Source organism: Oxyura jamaicensis, chromosome 2 (genome assembly GCF_011077185.1).
Source record: "Oxyura jamaicensis isolate SHBP4307 breed ruddy duck chromosome 2, BPBGC_Ojam_1.0, whole genome shotgun sequence".
NCBI lineage: Eukaryota > Metazoa > Chordata > Aves > Anseriformes > Anatidae > Oxyura > Oxyura jamaicensis.
In genome coordinates, this window is record NC_048894.1 from 136,924,883 (window position 1) to 136,939,760 (window position 14,878).

Consider the following 14,878-nt stretch of genomic DNA (forward strand, 5'->3'; position numbering starts at 1 on the left):
AACAGATCTTTTTGCTTTTTTTTAACAGGCATAACTTTGACAGTCCTTGAAGTGCTAGCACTCAGGGAGTCTCTGGCTACAAAATCCCTGGTGGAGCTACATCCAGGTCAAGTTGTGGTCCCAGGTTTGAAAGGTAAGGCACAGTCAGAAGTGTGACACTTCCAGAAAGTGGTCGAATCATCTGTTGGTGTTTTTTTAACAAACTTGTTATTGGCATAAACTTTTAAAAATATGTATACTGAAGCCAGCCTGTTTTAACTTTATTGTTTTGTTTGAAATAATCTAATTAGGATATTGTAGGTCTCAGGTTTCTACTGAATTGAAATTTTTGAGCTTCATGATTAGCAAAACTGGCAATAGATAACAGCATAAACAACCTTAGTTAAATATATTATGATTAAATGAGTTCAGGATACATTTTCCTAAGACAAATTTGGCCATGTTCAATACGGCATTACATGTAAATGGGTGGAAAAATTGCAGCATTTTTCCAAGCAGGAGGCATAAGATTACTATAATCCATAGCCTCCACCACAGTATTAATTAGCATGGCTCACTAACCAGGGACGTAATATTTGTAAATGAAACTCTAGAAGGGCATCAGTAAAGAACAGGATGTTGAAGCCAAATGGAAAACATGAACCAATAAAAAGGCTGAACTAGCTAGAAGTGCAAGCTCAGCCTTTGAAGTTAGTTCAAGTACTGCATGCTTTAATTTTGGTGTAATCTTATGAAGGGGGTACAAACAAGAACTCAGAAACAGATTTTGTAACATTTGGCCCAATTGTAGATGAATCAGTTTGTTGATGGTTACCAACAATTGCACAGCCAGAGAAGCTGTGGTCTTTGTTAAATTAGATTGAATAATTGGCTTCAGTGGGAGTTTCGGGTGCAGAGCAAATGAAGTGTCACGGCCCTTGACTGTCGTAATATTCCTTAGCAGAGGCTAAGATTTTGCGTTCAGAACAACCTGAGTACGGATTTGGAGAAAATAAGTCCCTCAAGAATTCATCTACTCACTCCCCTGCCCCAGTATGGGTCTGAAAATACTTAGTTGTTCCTGGCAGATGTACATACCTTATCTGTTTTTAGAACCCCTCTGATGACAATAAGGATACCAAAAACTCTCTGGGCAGTTTATTCCAATGCTTAGCTAGTGTCTCAGCATACAATCTGTGATTTGTACTACGTTGCCTTGGCAAGCCCAACAGAGTCTATGTATTTCTGTGCTTTGATTGTGTTTTGCCTTGTTTTTTAATATTCTTTTTTGTGGAGCTGCATGACAAAGCAGTGCTATTTCCCTGTTTGTTTTTCAGAGGGAAAAAAAAATACCTGTTTGAGTCCTTTGGACAACTTTCTGAGGACCTACTACTGCCAGGTGCTGAGCACCTCTGGAGACACAACTTATAAGAATGAGTTTCAATACATTCAGCAACTTTCAGGATCAAGGAGTTAGGATGATCTTTGAACTGGAAGGTCGTAACTGGAAGATGAACACAATCATATATACTCGACATTTTTAGATCAAGTATTGGGTTCATTAGCTTGAAAATACTAAATCATTTATTGTAGTCTTTAGTGAGTGGCCCAACATGTGCTGTTAATTACTTTCTTATTTGGGAGAAAAAACAGAGGGAAAGTTAATTTTTTTCTTGTATATGCTTTCTAGAGCAAAATGAACTCCCGAAAAGTGTACTTATTTTCTCTTCCCAGCTGCCACGCATACCTCTGGGAAGAGACATATTCCTCAACAAAGAAAGCATAAGGGCTTCATCCTCTGAACTGTGAGTACAGAATGAATCATTTTAATGAAACAAAAGACATTCATTCTCAAAAAATTATACGGAAGCAAATCACTGGAAAATTGTATTAGGAAAATGGGGATGTACATCGAGATTAAATCCTATGTCATTATAACAGTCAAATATTTTACTGAGCAAAGTAATTTTATGCATATATGCATATGGCGTATATTTATGCAAACACACACAAACCTATGAAGTATAGAATTTAGACACATATACACAACTGTACACATGCAAAACTGTAAAGATGTAAATTACTCTAGAGATGTGACAGGTTTGATTCCCATAATACCTTTTACAGGAATGAGTGGTATTCAAAATCAGGGGCTGGGGCTTCCAAAACCAATACTGCTCAGTTGGGTCTACAGCTGGGATGAAATTCATTTGCTTGCCTACAGGTGAAAACTACTAAGAATGCTAAAAGCTGGTTGATCGCATTTACTGAGCCACAGCCACCGCAGACTATTTTAATGAATATTTCCAATGAAATCTCTGTATTTACTGGCTTTGACAGATGGGGAATATTGCATAAGCTATTGTGTGCCTGTGCATTCCTTGAGTGTGATGCTGTGTTTTTTTTCTTGTCGTGTCATTTGTTTCATTTAACTTTCTCATTAATGGCACAATTGCTTTGCTTTGTTGAAAAGTCCTTTTCTGAGAAGAGAGCAGTACTTTCTTCTTAAACTTATTGCCAACAAAAGATTTTCAAATGCATGTGGTACAGAGGAATCATATACAAGATTGCTTTAGAGGAAAAAGAAGTCTCTCAAATTAAAAGCACAAATCCACTTAGTACATTTGCTTTTGACATGAAATGAAAAGTTAACATGAGAAGTGCACATAGTTCATCGGCACACTCTGAACAAATACATAATTAACATGTGGAATAAGCAACGTTGTTGTCAACACTTTCACATGTGTTACCATGAAAGTTGAATATTTTTAATTAGTGGAGAAAATCCAAGTAAATGCAGCCTGTGCTTGAGATATAAATTAGTTTGGCTCAATTAATATTAAAAATGAGAGAATCTAATCTATACCTTGACTACCCGTAACGTATCGTGTCAGTTTACTGGTCCATTGTAATTCCAATCTGCTCTAACACTCTGAGAAATTATTACTTGGCAGAGAAGTATCCATTGTGGCCATTGTGTAAATGCTTTATTAAATCACTGGTAGAAATCAAAATGTATGAGTTCGTTAGCAGGTAGGTAGAAAGTGTACATTTTGGTGGTTTGTATTACTGCAGCGTGCCGGACTGACAGAACCTTGTTTGAAGGCTACATAATAAAAGGAAAAATAAAAAACTATATAGCAATACCATGTGGCTTCTGATTTGGGAACTACAATTTAGCCTATTAGACGTGGACCTGTTCCAAAAGTGCACATTCAAATAATCATGCATGAAGGAGTTAGAAACACAGATGTGAATTATAACTCTCCGAAATCCTGGGAAAGCTCCAAATCAGGCCATTAGAGGTAGGCTTGAACTGTGAGTACAGATCCAGATCTAAAATTTTTGTTGAAACCTGTCTTTCCCTACATTTTTACAGCAACTACTGAATGTATTAAAACCAACGTTCCATAAGCTTAAAAAAAATAATAATAAAAAAAATTAACCCCGTCTTAGCTCTGCTCAGGAATGATTCACAGTGACTGACTAAAAGCATTTCTATAAAAAAGCAGAAACAAAAAACATCATTTGAATGTAATGGGACAGTTTAAACAGGTCAAATTCAACCTGGATTACTGCAGCTACATTGGCATTGGCAGCTACACGGTGATAAGATTTCACATGAGAAACATAAATTACGTAAGGTTTGTCTTTTCTGAGTTTGGAACAAAACTTTGAAGCGCCTGGTTCATTTTCAATCGTTTTTACACACGCACACAGGCTCTCACACACCTATTAAAAAAAATATTAATAAATAAGCTCAAGTCAGTAGTTTTGACTAGAGCAGTAGTGTTGGGCAGGACTGAGGCTGCCGTTTCACAAACGTACAAGTGACAGAAGATAGAAAATTTCCCCAGGTCTGCAATACTGCATGAGGCTAAAGGCACAGACGGAGCAATGACGGGACACCTGTCATTTTTCAGTGCTCCGGAAATTTTCAGCAGGAAACCAAGGGTCCCACGTATATAAAACTACCTGATTCATAGATGCTTCATCTGTATGCATGCTGCTTTTTGTTTGTTTGTTCATTTGAAGTCAAACATGTTTGCAAAGTGATTCACAGTGATTCTTCCTGTGTAAAAGATGTAGAAAGTGCAGCAGAAACAACCTGTCCTGGGCTACCTTGTGCTATTTAATAAGAGAAACAATAGTAGAAGCTGGGCCTGGCAAATCTGGTCTGCTGCTGCCTGCAAAGCACCTCTCTTCATTGCTGATCTCAGTGCCTGATGACTAAATCTAGATTTCCACACCTTGAAAGAGGTAAATAAATCTACAGCTCGCTGCCTAAAACCATTCCCATTATAGTCATCAAAAAAAGAAAAAAATCAGTCACTAATAAAAAAAAGATTTCAAGGAGTACGGAGGGAATGGCACAGCAGCAGTGTACAGACACAACTAAGAAAGCATTTTACTTCTTTTTAACTGGCCTGGTGACCACCACTACCACCGCACTTGTAAATTATGTTAAGAATGCATGTTAAGAATATAATCCAGCCCTCCATAACTTCAGGAATTCATCCCATAGTCTGATGCGTTGTGTCGTGCAGTAGCAGGAAGAAGTCAAAGCAAACTGCATTGGGGCTCGTAAGCGAGTAGTCTCAGCTTGTGTTGCTATCAGGAGTATCTGAGTGATCGATTTCAGGACTGCGTCTTTTAAGCTAGGTTGCGTCTGGCATGCAAAGATTGTAAAATATTTTAATAAAAATGCCAAGTCTGATGAGAGAAAAGTGAAATACACAGTAATAGCATCTAAGTCTAAATATTTATGAATCCAAATGATGGTTTAAAAAATTTCAAAATAGTTCCAATATGTTGCATTACTTGGTAGTAAACAACAAAAGTCTGATTAGACTCTGTATTTTATTAGATTCTGTATTTTGAGCTCCACCAAAGCACGGATCCATCCAGAAAAAAAATCTACATTTCCAGGTTTCTAAAAATAGAGCTTTTTATTGTCTATTCCACACAGAAATGTTGTTCTACTACAGTGCTATATAATTCTGAAACTCCCGAAGTATACATAGTTAAGCTAAAGAAGGAATAGAATTTTATTTATCTAAAGGGAGAGGTGCTAGAGTGTTTGACTGAAACTTTTCTAGTCCTTTAAAGCTGCTGGGCTCACTTAGGTGGTGGCTCAGCAACCTGACACAGAATGTACCTCAGGAACAAGACAAAAAGGCAGTAGTACTGTACATTTCTGAAGTGCCCATTTGGCCCACAGAAATGGCCTATAAATGCACACACGCACATATATATCCATATATATATATTTCAGTTAACATGGAGACAGACTGGACCGAGGGCTCTCATTTGTTTGCAGAACTTTGAGTGAAGAGACGCAGTTTGTGGAATTTTACCCACTCATGGAAGTACGTGAAGTACATGGTGTGTTTTTTGGTTTTGATTGTCTTTAAGTGATAGATGTGTACGGTATTAATCACAGTAACCGTCCGGGGCAACAGTTTCAGCGGGAGGAGGGCCAGTAAATTTTCGCTAACAATTTTGTAAGGCTGAAACATGCAAGGAAATACATCATCTGTGACAAATATCTGGATAATCTTTTTCATTTTATAAGTAATCCAAGTATGATTCAAGTAAAAGCTACCAGCATAAGATAAGCATTGTCTACACGTTATTTGTCTGTCTCGAAATGCCACGAAGGCAAGGATACAACAAAACAGAAACTGACTGCTATGCTCCAGCATTTGGTTGCATGCACTGTACTGACCGTAGCAGCAGAAAGTGGCCTTTCACATGTTTTTCAGACTGACACACAGCACTGCATTTGTGGCGTTTCATGATGATACTTTGGCTTTCACATTAATGAGCGGTAGGCCACACGGCACCACATGTGCTCTGCTCACTGCAAGATGCTGCATTCCACGCTCCTCAGATGTACTGAGCATTGCAGTTCAGTGCATCTGTGAAATTTGGGATAACACGAAAAACAGGAAGAGAAACTTTATGTTTTACTCCCTTGTTGTGGCTTCTACTGAAGATGTCTTTCTCAGGTAATACCTTGCAAGGAAACAGCCCGAACACAGAAGGAACAGAGATAAGCCTGAAGCAAACTCTGTATCTGAACTGTAGGGAAAGTAGGAACTGAAGCAGTGATCTCCCATGGTCTTTCTGTGAGGCTACACAGCAGAAGAGCTATAGCCATAAACGTGCACATATTCCTTCCCTGCCAGGCTCTCTAAAGGAGCTTCTGATGGAAATCCCATCAGAAATCCCACAGTTCTGGGTCACTGTGTTTGGAGAGTGAAAAAGAAAAAGACTATCAGTTGTCTTTAGCTGTCACTTCACAATGAAGACAAAAACACTCATGAATTTTCCTTAAACAGGTGATCTAAGAGCTCCACGTGAAGGTCCTTGACTTCTGGTAACTCACGGAGGGCTGCATAGCTCCTTCTTCTTGTCCAGGAGGTTGGGAGGGGGAGCAGAAGACAATCCCATCCCTAACTCTGGGATAAGTCTTCAGGAACGCAGCAAGCTGGAGCTCCCTGATCTGCCTTTCTCTTACATGCGTTACACACATGTAGAGGAAAATGGAGCCAACAATGCTGTGGCTATGGACTGGTGTTTAAAACGGTCTGAAAAATGTGGAGAGGTCTATCATCATCCTGTCCCCTGCCCAGCAGTTAATTCTGCCCTTGCCCTTCCTTCAGTCCCCACTATCAACTCTGTTCCAGCTCTTTTTACAGCTCTTAAAGTTTTAAAAGGAAGTAAGAAAGAAGGGAGAGCTACCCGAGAGCTATGAATTCCTGCAGCCTTCCAGTGAATTACGCCTTGGGAAGAATGACATTTTGCAAAAGTTATCAGTCAGATCGGTGTCCTGATATATATTGAGTCTTTCATGTGGATCAGAACTCAGAAATGAGGCAGAAGGTGTACTTTGGGCCAGGAATTAGACTGGACTGGGAACAAACCACAATAGGGTTTGTTTTTAGGATAGTTCATACACTTCATGGGTTATTCTTGATGACCAGAAGTTGTGTGAATTGCAGTACTAAGACCATAGCATGCTGAGACACTCTGCTTCAGAGCTATCAGTTAATGCAGTGTTTTACTTTTTCATTGGATTAGGTGCTGAAGAACTAGGTTTGCTTATAAGGTCATTAGGACCAAGACCACGTCATTGTTTGTACTGTGCATACTTCAGTGGAATCTTGCTAAGTTGAGCCTCCAAGGCATACAGTTAAATTAATAAATGACACAAGAGCCAGTTTCACAATCACATTGATAGGGAATGTATTGGAAGATGTTTCGTTTCTACCCTTGACTAATGCCTCATGGTTCTTAGTAATATTCAAAGTCGTTGTCTTTGCTCTGGAAATTATGTACAAACCTTGCACACACATTAGTTTTGTGTCTCCTGCCCACCTGTGGTGAATGTCTCTGCATTTCCTTCCTCAGAGAGATTTTAATCTGCCTGCAAAAGGTATCAGAATGTCATTGCTGTGTGGCGGCCAGTTGAAATAGTCAGAACAAACCTTCAACAAGTGCATCAAAAAGTGTAACAAAACACCTGAGAAACAAGGTGTGATGGGTTGGTCCTGGCTAGAACATCTCCCACCCACAGCTGCTCACTCTGCCCCCAGCAGGACGAGGAGAGAAAACAGGAAGAGCAGGAGAGAGAAAGCTTGTGTATGAAGATAATGATAGGGAGATTGGTTATTAGTTACTGTTGCAAGCAAAACAGACTCAAAGTGGGAAAATTAACTTAATTTGTTGCCATTTAGAATAAATAATTACTGATTTGGGCAGTGGGAAACAAAAACAAAAAGAGAGAAAGAAATGTGAATGCACTTAGGGAAAACACTTTTCCTCCTCCTTTCCCAGGCTCAAGTTCACTCCAAGCACCTCTCCTCCCCTACATGTTATCACTGTGGGTCACACACAGCCTCTTCGGTGAGGCAATGGGCAGTGCAAAGGGGGAGGCTGAAGTCTGGACACAGCAGTTTCTCTCTGCCACTTCATCCTTCTCACTCTTTCCCTCTGCTCCAGTGTGGGTTCTACTTGGGCTGCAGGGAGTATCTGCTCTGCCATGGAACACCTCCTCCTTCTCTTCTTCTCCTCCTCCTCCGACCTTGGTGGAATCAGCTGTGCCCAGTAGCCCCTGCTCTCTCCTCACAGAGGCCACCCCTACAGCCCACCACTACCAAAGCTTTGCCATTTATACCCAATGCACAAGGCATGATTTTCTCTATTTTCTCTATAACAAAGTGGAGAGACGCTGTCCCATCAAAAGCAGCAGTGGTCTTTCACAGGTGTTTACCCCATCAGCAGAGTGACCAGATCACTACGCAGTTGAGGAGAGCCACCAGAGAGTCATGAGGGAAAAAGAGGAAACCACTCAGAGACAGCAGGAACACGAGCTATTTGGAAGAGGCAGTGCAGGCAAATTTCCAGTCTGCTTGGGGAACGGGTTGTAGCTGAAACTAGTGAGAGATCTATCAAACCTCTCAAGACCTCTCATTTCTCATTTTGTTTGCCTGTTCCACAGCCTGATGCCTGTCAGGAATGCCTTTTTCAGGTTTAGAAAATCAAGGTGGGCCAGGGGCTGCTGGTCTGGTCTGCAGAAAAGACTGCAGTGACCTTGTAGGGCCCCTGTGAGCACTGGGCCCAGCTGGAGGTTTCTCAGCTACAGAGAAGACCCGAAGACCCTGCACAAGAACTCCCCATGCTGACATAATTGCATGTGAAGCAGAACTGCAGTGCAAAAAGGCATAAATGCATGAAGTTTTGTAATATCTGCAGAGAGGCATAAGGTCCAACGCAACTGAATGAATTTTACCTGCAGCTAGAGGTGATGAGAGGGCAGAAAGAGAACATGAGGAAATAAAAGAATTAGGAATGCTGTGGTTTTCTTCCTGAAGCCACATACAAAAAACGCTGCCGCAGAAAGAGTGTATTCAGGCATTGGCATGTTTAGGAGGATGAGGGAGGGCTGGACACCTATTTGCCTAAAGTAAAAGTGTTGAAGTACAGAAATAGAAGATGAAGGAGAAACAGAGAAGAAAGGGGAGCAATAATCCAAGTTCTATTATTTTTTAAGTCTATCTAATTTCAGCAAAGGCTTAAAAAACTCTCTGGGGGATTCTTTCATCTAGAAATCCAAGCTTTGAAGCAAAATCTGTTTGTCTGTTTTTAACAGATCTCTTTGCTGTCCTACTTCTTTCTCCCATTCTAATGTTTAATCTGCTTCGGCAGAGATGATCTATTGCTAGATCTGCATCAGGTCTTTGCCAGGCTCCATGGGGTCTGAGTTTACTCCAGTCATCTCATGCTCTTATTTAAAATATTTTAACTGGAAAGCCCAGATAACCACATTTCAGAGACTGCCATTTTGCAACAAAAATCCATCTGGCCAAGATTAGGTCCACTTACCGTGGTTGGAGTAAAAAATAATCTTGCCTTCATGTTGAGGCTGTACAGCTTCAGTTAAACGTGATTTGGAATGGGACAGCTCACTACTAATGAGCATCAGCACTGACAGCAGGAAAACTAGCTTTTAAGAATCCAAATTTCAAAGCACACTTGTTGGCAGTCTGGTACTCACTTTCTGTTTCTTTGGGAAGATTTGAGCGTTTCTCCAAAGTCACACTGCTCTTTGGAGAAATGGTGGATTTTTCAGAGTTTCTAGCCTTCATGAAGGACGTAGATGAGGTACCTGTATATAAAAAGAAAATTTAAATGATGTGAAGCTGAATGGTTTAATATCACATAGTGCTGTTGCTAGCCCTACTCGTAAGTGAAGCTATTTTAGGAACAAACAGGTCATAATATCTTTGAGGAAGATGGTAGGAGGATATTCACAGAAGCACAAGATAATGCCTCGTACAAGTCCTGAAAGCATGCTGGATACTGACAAAGTGGTGAAAATAAAAAAGTTTAAACTCTTGGGTTGTATATAAGTTGCTGAAGTACAAGAAGCCATGAAGGTGAAATCTGTGTGTGACTCCAACAGTATTGCTGTGTCACTGTGCAGAATGAAGAAATGGCCAATATTCACCTCTGCAACAGGGCCTGTACAGCAAAGGCAATGCTGGTACCTTGCAACATTCCCTTTTGTAGAAAACTTATTATTCATCAGTGTGGCGCAGAAAGCAACTCTCCTGCAGACAGCATAAGAGAGGCAGATGTTTATGTATGCAACTACAAAGAGCAAACATACTGAGAGAATTTTAGCTAAGCTTGTCCTCATAAAGTACAGAACGTGGATAACAACCTGTAAAGAATGATGATGAATTTTTCTCCAGATCTTCTTGCATTTTAAGGAGTACTCTCTCCTGCTCCAAGGCTTCTATGTACTTGGAATAGGACCAGGAAGCCTGCAAGAATCATTAAAAAAAATCAGCCTCCTGACCACACCACTGGTTGTTCATGGTTTCAGCCGTGAGATAAATAACTTGTTTATGTTATATCCCAGTTATTGAATAATCTCCGTTACTGAAAAGAGAACTTTTGTCATGACAATACTGGAATCATGTTAAAAAGTAATATATTGCTACAAACGAACAAATCTCAAAACACGATGAGATGTAATATAAGCATCTCTGACAGACATAACATTTATCTTTATGTATTCTCTATCCCTAGATCTCAGTCCTATTCTCTCATTTCTTCTTCAAAAACTAAACACAACAGTCCTTTCCCCTTCCAAAGCTGAAATGTTTAGTGTTTTTCAGAACTTTATCTCCCTGACACATCATTTGACACATCATGTACCACATCTCAAATCATAGAAAGTCTCATTAGCCTCAAAGTTCTTTCTTCTGGCCCACTCCAGTAGAACACTGCTACCAGTAGAAGCAGAACATCCACAGATGGTCATTCTTCCCTTTTCTAAGGAACAAATGTTGCTTTTTACATTGCAAGAACCACAGTTCAGGTTCCATGTAAACTTCAGGTCACTCTCCCAAATCAGAATGGGAACTGTATGATTATTTGGCCCTTTTTTTTTTTGCTTACAACATCAGAAGTTTGAGACCCATCTGACATTTTGTGACTTGATAAGAACTTCCAGCATCTTCCCATAGCAGAAAGGGGCTTAGAGAAAAAAAAAAAATAGGAAAAAAAATTTTAAGGGCTATTGCCCTTTCTGCAATTATCCAGCCTCTTCTTGAGGGCTTAGGAATAGAATATTGATATCCTGGCTCACCCAACTTAGGTTGTGTCTTTTTGTTTGTTTGTTTGTTTTGGTTGGTTGGTTGGTTTTGTTTTTGTTTGGAAAAGGTATGAGTGAAGGTTAAAAGGCTTATTTAAGGGCTAAGACTGTGAGCTTTATACAGCCTGTAGTGTGGCTTCAGAATTTGAGAGTATTTCAGACTGCTTATTTCTATATTCTGCTCTCGCTAATATAATGACACAGGAAGAGTTCTGTGGAACTTAAGCAGTGGCCAGAGTGCAATTTACTCCTCTGTCACATTACATAGCTGTGATGATGTGGTTGCACAGATTTGCCATTTTATTATGTCAGTGTCAGGGCAGCTATGAACAATCACTTCACATGCCCAAGGTGGTGCGTTTATTATTCCATTTTCTCCAGTAAAATAACCGCTACCTTTTCGCTACAGATTTGGTGCATCATGTGAGTTGTTTTCAAGAAGTACTAGATGGCTATTTTCTGTCTGAATTTCTGTCCAAGTAACTAGATTTCCAAAATGAGTTCAGCTTCAGTTTTTGATGAATGAGCAGAACAGGACTCAAGCCTACACCAATTCATTTCAAGATATGAATTTCCCAAGTAACAAATAATTTCTTATTCCAGATTTGAACTTCCTTTCCTTCAATTTATCTTTAAATACAGATTATTTTTACATCTCCAGACCTAAAGATTGTAATGTTTTTAGGCCTTAATACTACTCAGAACCTAAATCTAGAAGGAAGGAAGGATGGGAGAAAGGAAGGAAGGAAGGAAAAGGTAACCTTGTAACAGCAAAGCTATGGTACAAGAATGAACAGTTATTGAAGAACCACATGGCAGTAGTATTCAAGACTAAACCCCACCATCCCATTTTGCCAAGATCATTTTATCTCTCTTGAATGATGATATCTGTAGCAAAATGTTTATTATTCACCTGCCACCCATATCCATCTGAAAATGATGTTGGTCTTCTATCCATGCCAGTATCTCGTCCCAGAGCACTGCTTGTCAGATTGATGAGGTTTGCATCCACTTCTTTACCCTGACAATAATAAGAACTCATAATTAGCTCTAAACAGCAGCTGCTGGGTTAATGTAAAAAGCAAATATGAGGAAGCAAAAATTGTTATTGGAACATGACAGTGTTGTAAGCAGTGTCATTTTATATGATGGACAAATTGTGGACAGAGTTCTGTAATGCCTGGTTTTATAATTCATCACTTTGGGCATACTAAAAGATATCAGGGGGTACTGCTTTTTTAAAAGTTTCCTTGTCTTAATCAAAATTTCCTGACCCCTACACTCCTACTGACTATCTTCATTTCAGTTTCAATAACTGCTTCAAGAGTGAGCTATCACTAAGTGAGAGGGAACACCTGCCAGAGAACTTATTTTAAGGACAGAGAGGCCATTGTTACCCTAACTTAGCCTTGGGTATAAATGTAGAACATAGGACTTCCCATGATTAATTCCAGCCTGGTCCAGAAGCTGTGAATGAACTACAGCATACATGCTAGGAAAACAGGCAATCTTTTTTAAAACATTTACAATGAAGGAAAAGGCATTGTAACCCTTGGTAAACTGCTCTAGTGATTAAGTGTTTGTCATTTTCATGTTGTTTTAGTGTTTTATTAAGGCTGCACCTTTGCACGTTCTGCCTGACGATCCCAAAACTCTTTATGGACATTGATCAATGTTCATGTTTAACCTCAGATAATGAACCCACAAAATCCCCATGAGGCAAGTAATATAATGCTCCCACATGCAAATGAGAAAGTGAGGAAAAAAGAAAAAAAAAAAAAAAAAAAAAAGAGGTCAAATGTTTCCCAAAGTTGCTCAGAGACTCCCTGAAAGATCTGGAAAAGGACCAGAATATCCCACTTCATTGCTCCCATGGAGCCTTTCCCTTCCTCATCATCTCACTGTCCAATGGACCCATCCTCTGTAATGGTGACTTTTGGGCACAGAACTGCCCAGGCAGCACGCTGTTTATATTCTCTCCACAAGCAGACTCACTACCATCTGTGGGGCATGCAAGTGTTGGAACATGGAGATACAGAATACAATACAGAAACAGGGTGTATACTAATACACTATCATTTATGTTTGCTATGTTTCTAAATGAGAATGGTGAATTGAGTTCTTTAATAATGTCTTCTCGTAATAAATTAGCCATGTTATGGCAATGTCATATCTCATGATGTTACACCACTTACTAACAAATAAGCTTACTGCTTAGAAGCTTAAAAAGAGATGGTGAGAAACATGGAAAAGTAAAATTAATATATATGTTTTTATCCTTTCTCTGTTAGGCTGTTAGGCAGGGAAAGAGCAAGAACAGATTTACAGCGTAAGTATTATTTTGTACACTTGAAATCTAACATTTCAAAATCTGTTTTGGGGGCAAAGGGCAATTGTGTAGGCGATAAATTACAAATAATGGCATCAAGGCAGTCTGCAAAAAGTGACTAATGATATTTTTTAAAGTATGTGGCATGTGCAGTTACCAGAGGAACAAATCCACAGAAGGGCAAAGAAGAACCCATATATCTGTGCTACACTAAGGATGAAAAGGGACAAGCAAAGCATATTCTCCCAAGGCAATATCTTTAAAAACAATGATTTCACCTATATACCAAAGCAATCACATGGTGTTGAACATTCCAGCTTACTTCACACCATACCTGTTCATTCCTGCCTTTCAGACACAAAGCTTGGAAGAGATCTTTGCACTGTACATGCATGGCTTCCGTCGCTGTCAGCCACTCATCCCCTGCACTGAGATCATGGCCAGGAAGCCTTCAACAGCATTTGCCCCGTAAATAACCAAAAGACACCCACAAAAAATAATGAGATAGTCAGATGATACCAAGTCACGCATCACTGTCCAGTGAAAACTGCCTTGTCTGCCTGTTTTTCCTCTATGCTGCATCAAGGCCTGGCTGCCTTATCTAGTCGGTTCTGACAGTGAGGCAAGCCCACACAGATCAGCCACCCTAGGGACAAATCTGGGAGAAGGGAGAAAGCAATATTCCTACCACAGGAGGATGGTTGTTTCGTTTGACACAAAACAAAAATGATATGTGGGGGGGAAACAGCTATAAGAAAAAATATCAGTTGTAATGTTTGCCAGATTATTCCTCTCCTTCAGCATGGGGGGGGCAGGGGAACGGGAACAGAACTTTGCAGGAGGTGGAAAAGGCTTTTATCCTGAACAAGGCTGATTGGCTTTAGGAGCTTCCTACACTGCTCTGCCAGGGATACTGGATCAATTGTTTGAATGGTTATGTTGTCACTGAGGGGACAGAAATCTCAGGTAAGAGAACAAACAATGGCAAGCTCTTAAAAATAATTGAAGAGGAAAGGGTTTCAAAGATTTATCTGTTCCATCTATTCTTTCAAGATGAAATAACTGGTTTACTGATAATATTTTTTGTGTGTGTGTGAATAGCCTGTAAACTGTTTACTGAACTGCATTCCCTGCCTGTCACTTTCTAAAATTTCTTATCCTTTTTCCCAACTCAGATGGGTAATTCACCTTTCCCATTTGTTCCCCATAAAAACTAGGCTTTTGCCCTCCTGGCCAAGATTTGCTCTTTACTTCCTTGATCTTAATCAGAAATCTCACAGACAGGCAACAAACAGATGGAAAAAATAAGTCTGCAAAAACACAAAAGTGCATTACTTTGAAATATTGCATTCTTGCACTGTAAGTGTTGCCAATGGCCTTGCCAGACATATCTGTATGGA

General features: G+C 39.7%; 1 protein-coding gene across 6 annotated transcripts in view; it reads right to left on the reverse strand.

Annotated features, from left to right (window-relative positions):
- Window positions 1–24: 24 nt before the first annotated feature.
- RGS22 (regulator of G protein signaling 22) overlaps window positions 25–14,878 on the reverse strand; it is a 71,584-nt gene continuing 56,730 nt past the window's right edge. For 5 of the 6 annotated variants that reach the window (XM_035319272.1, XM_035319269.1, XM_035319271.1 and 2 more), the window contains 4 exons: window positions 12,063–12,170; window positions 10,211–10,313; window positions 9,542–9,652; window positions 25–7,411 (listed from right to left, as the gene is read on the reverse strand). In XM_035319272.1, the coding sequence (XP_035175163.1) occupies window positions 7,392–7,411; window positions 9,542–9,652; window positions 10,211–10,313; window positions 12,063–12,170 (342 nt within the window). In that variant the 3' untranslated portion in view covers window positions 25–7,391. The remainder of the gene's footprint in view (window positions 7,412–9,541; window positions 9,653–10,210; window positions 10,314–12,062; window positions 12,171–14,878) is intronic. The other variant, XR_004748659.1, reaches the window with a different exon arrangement.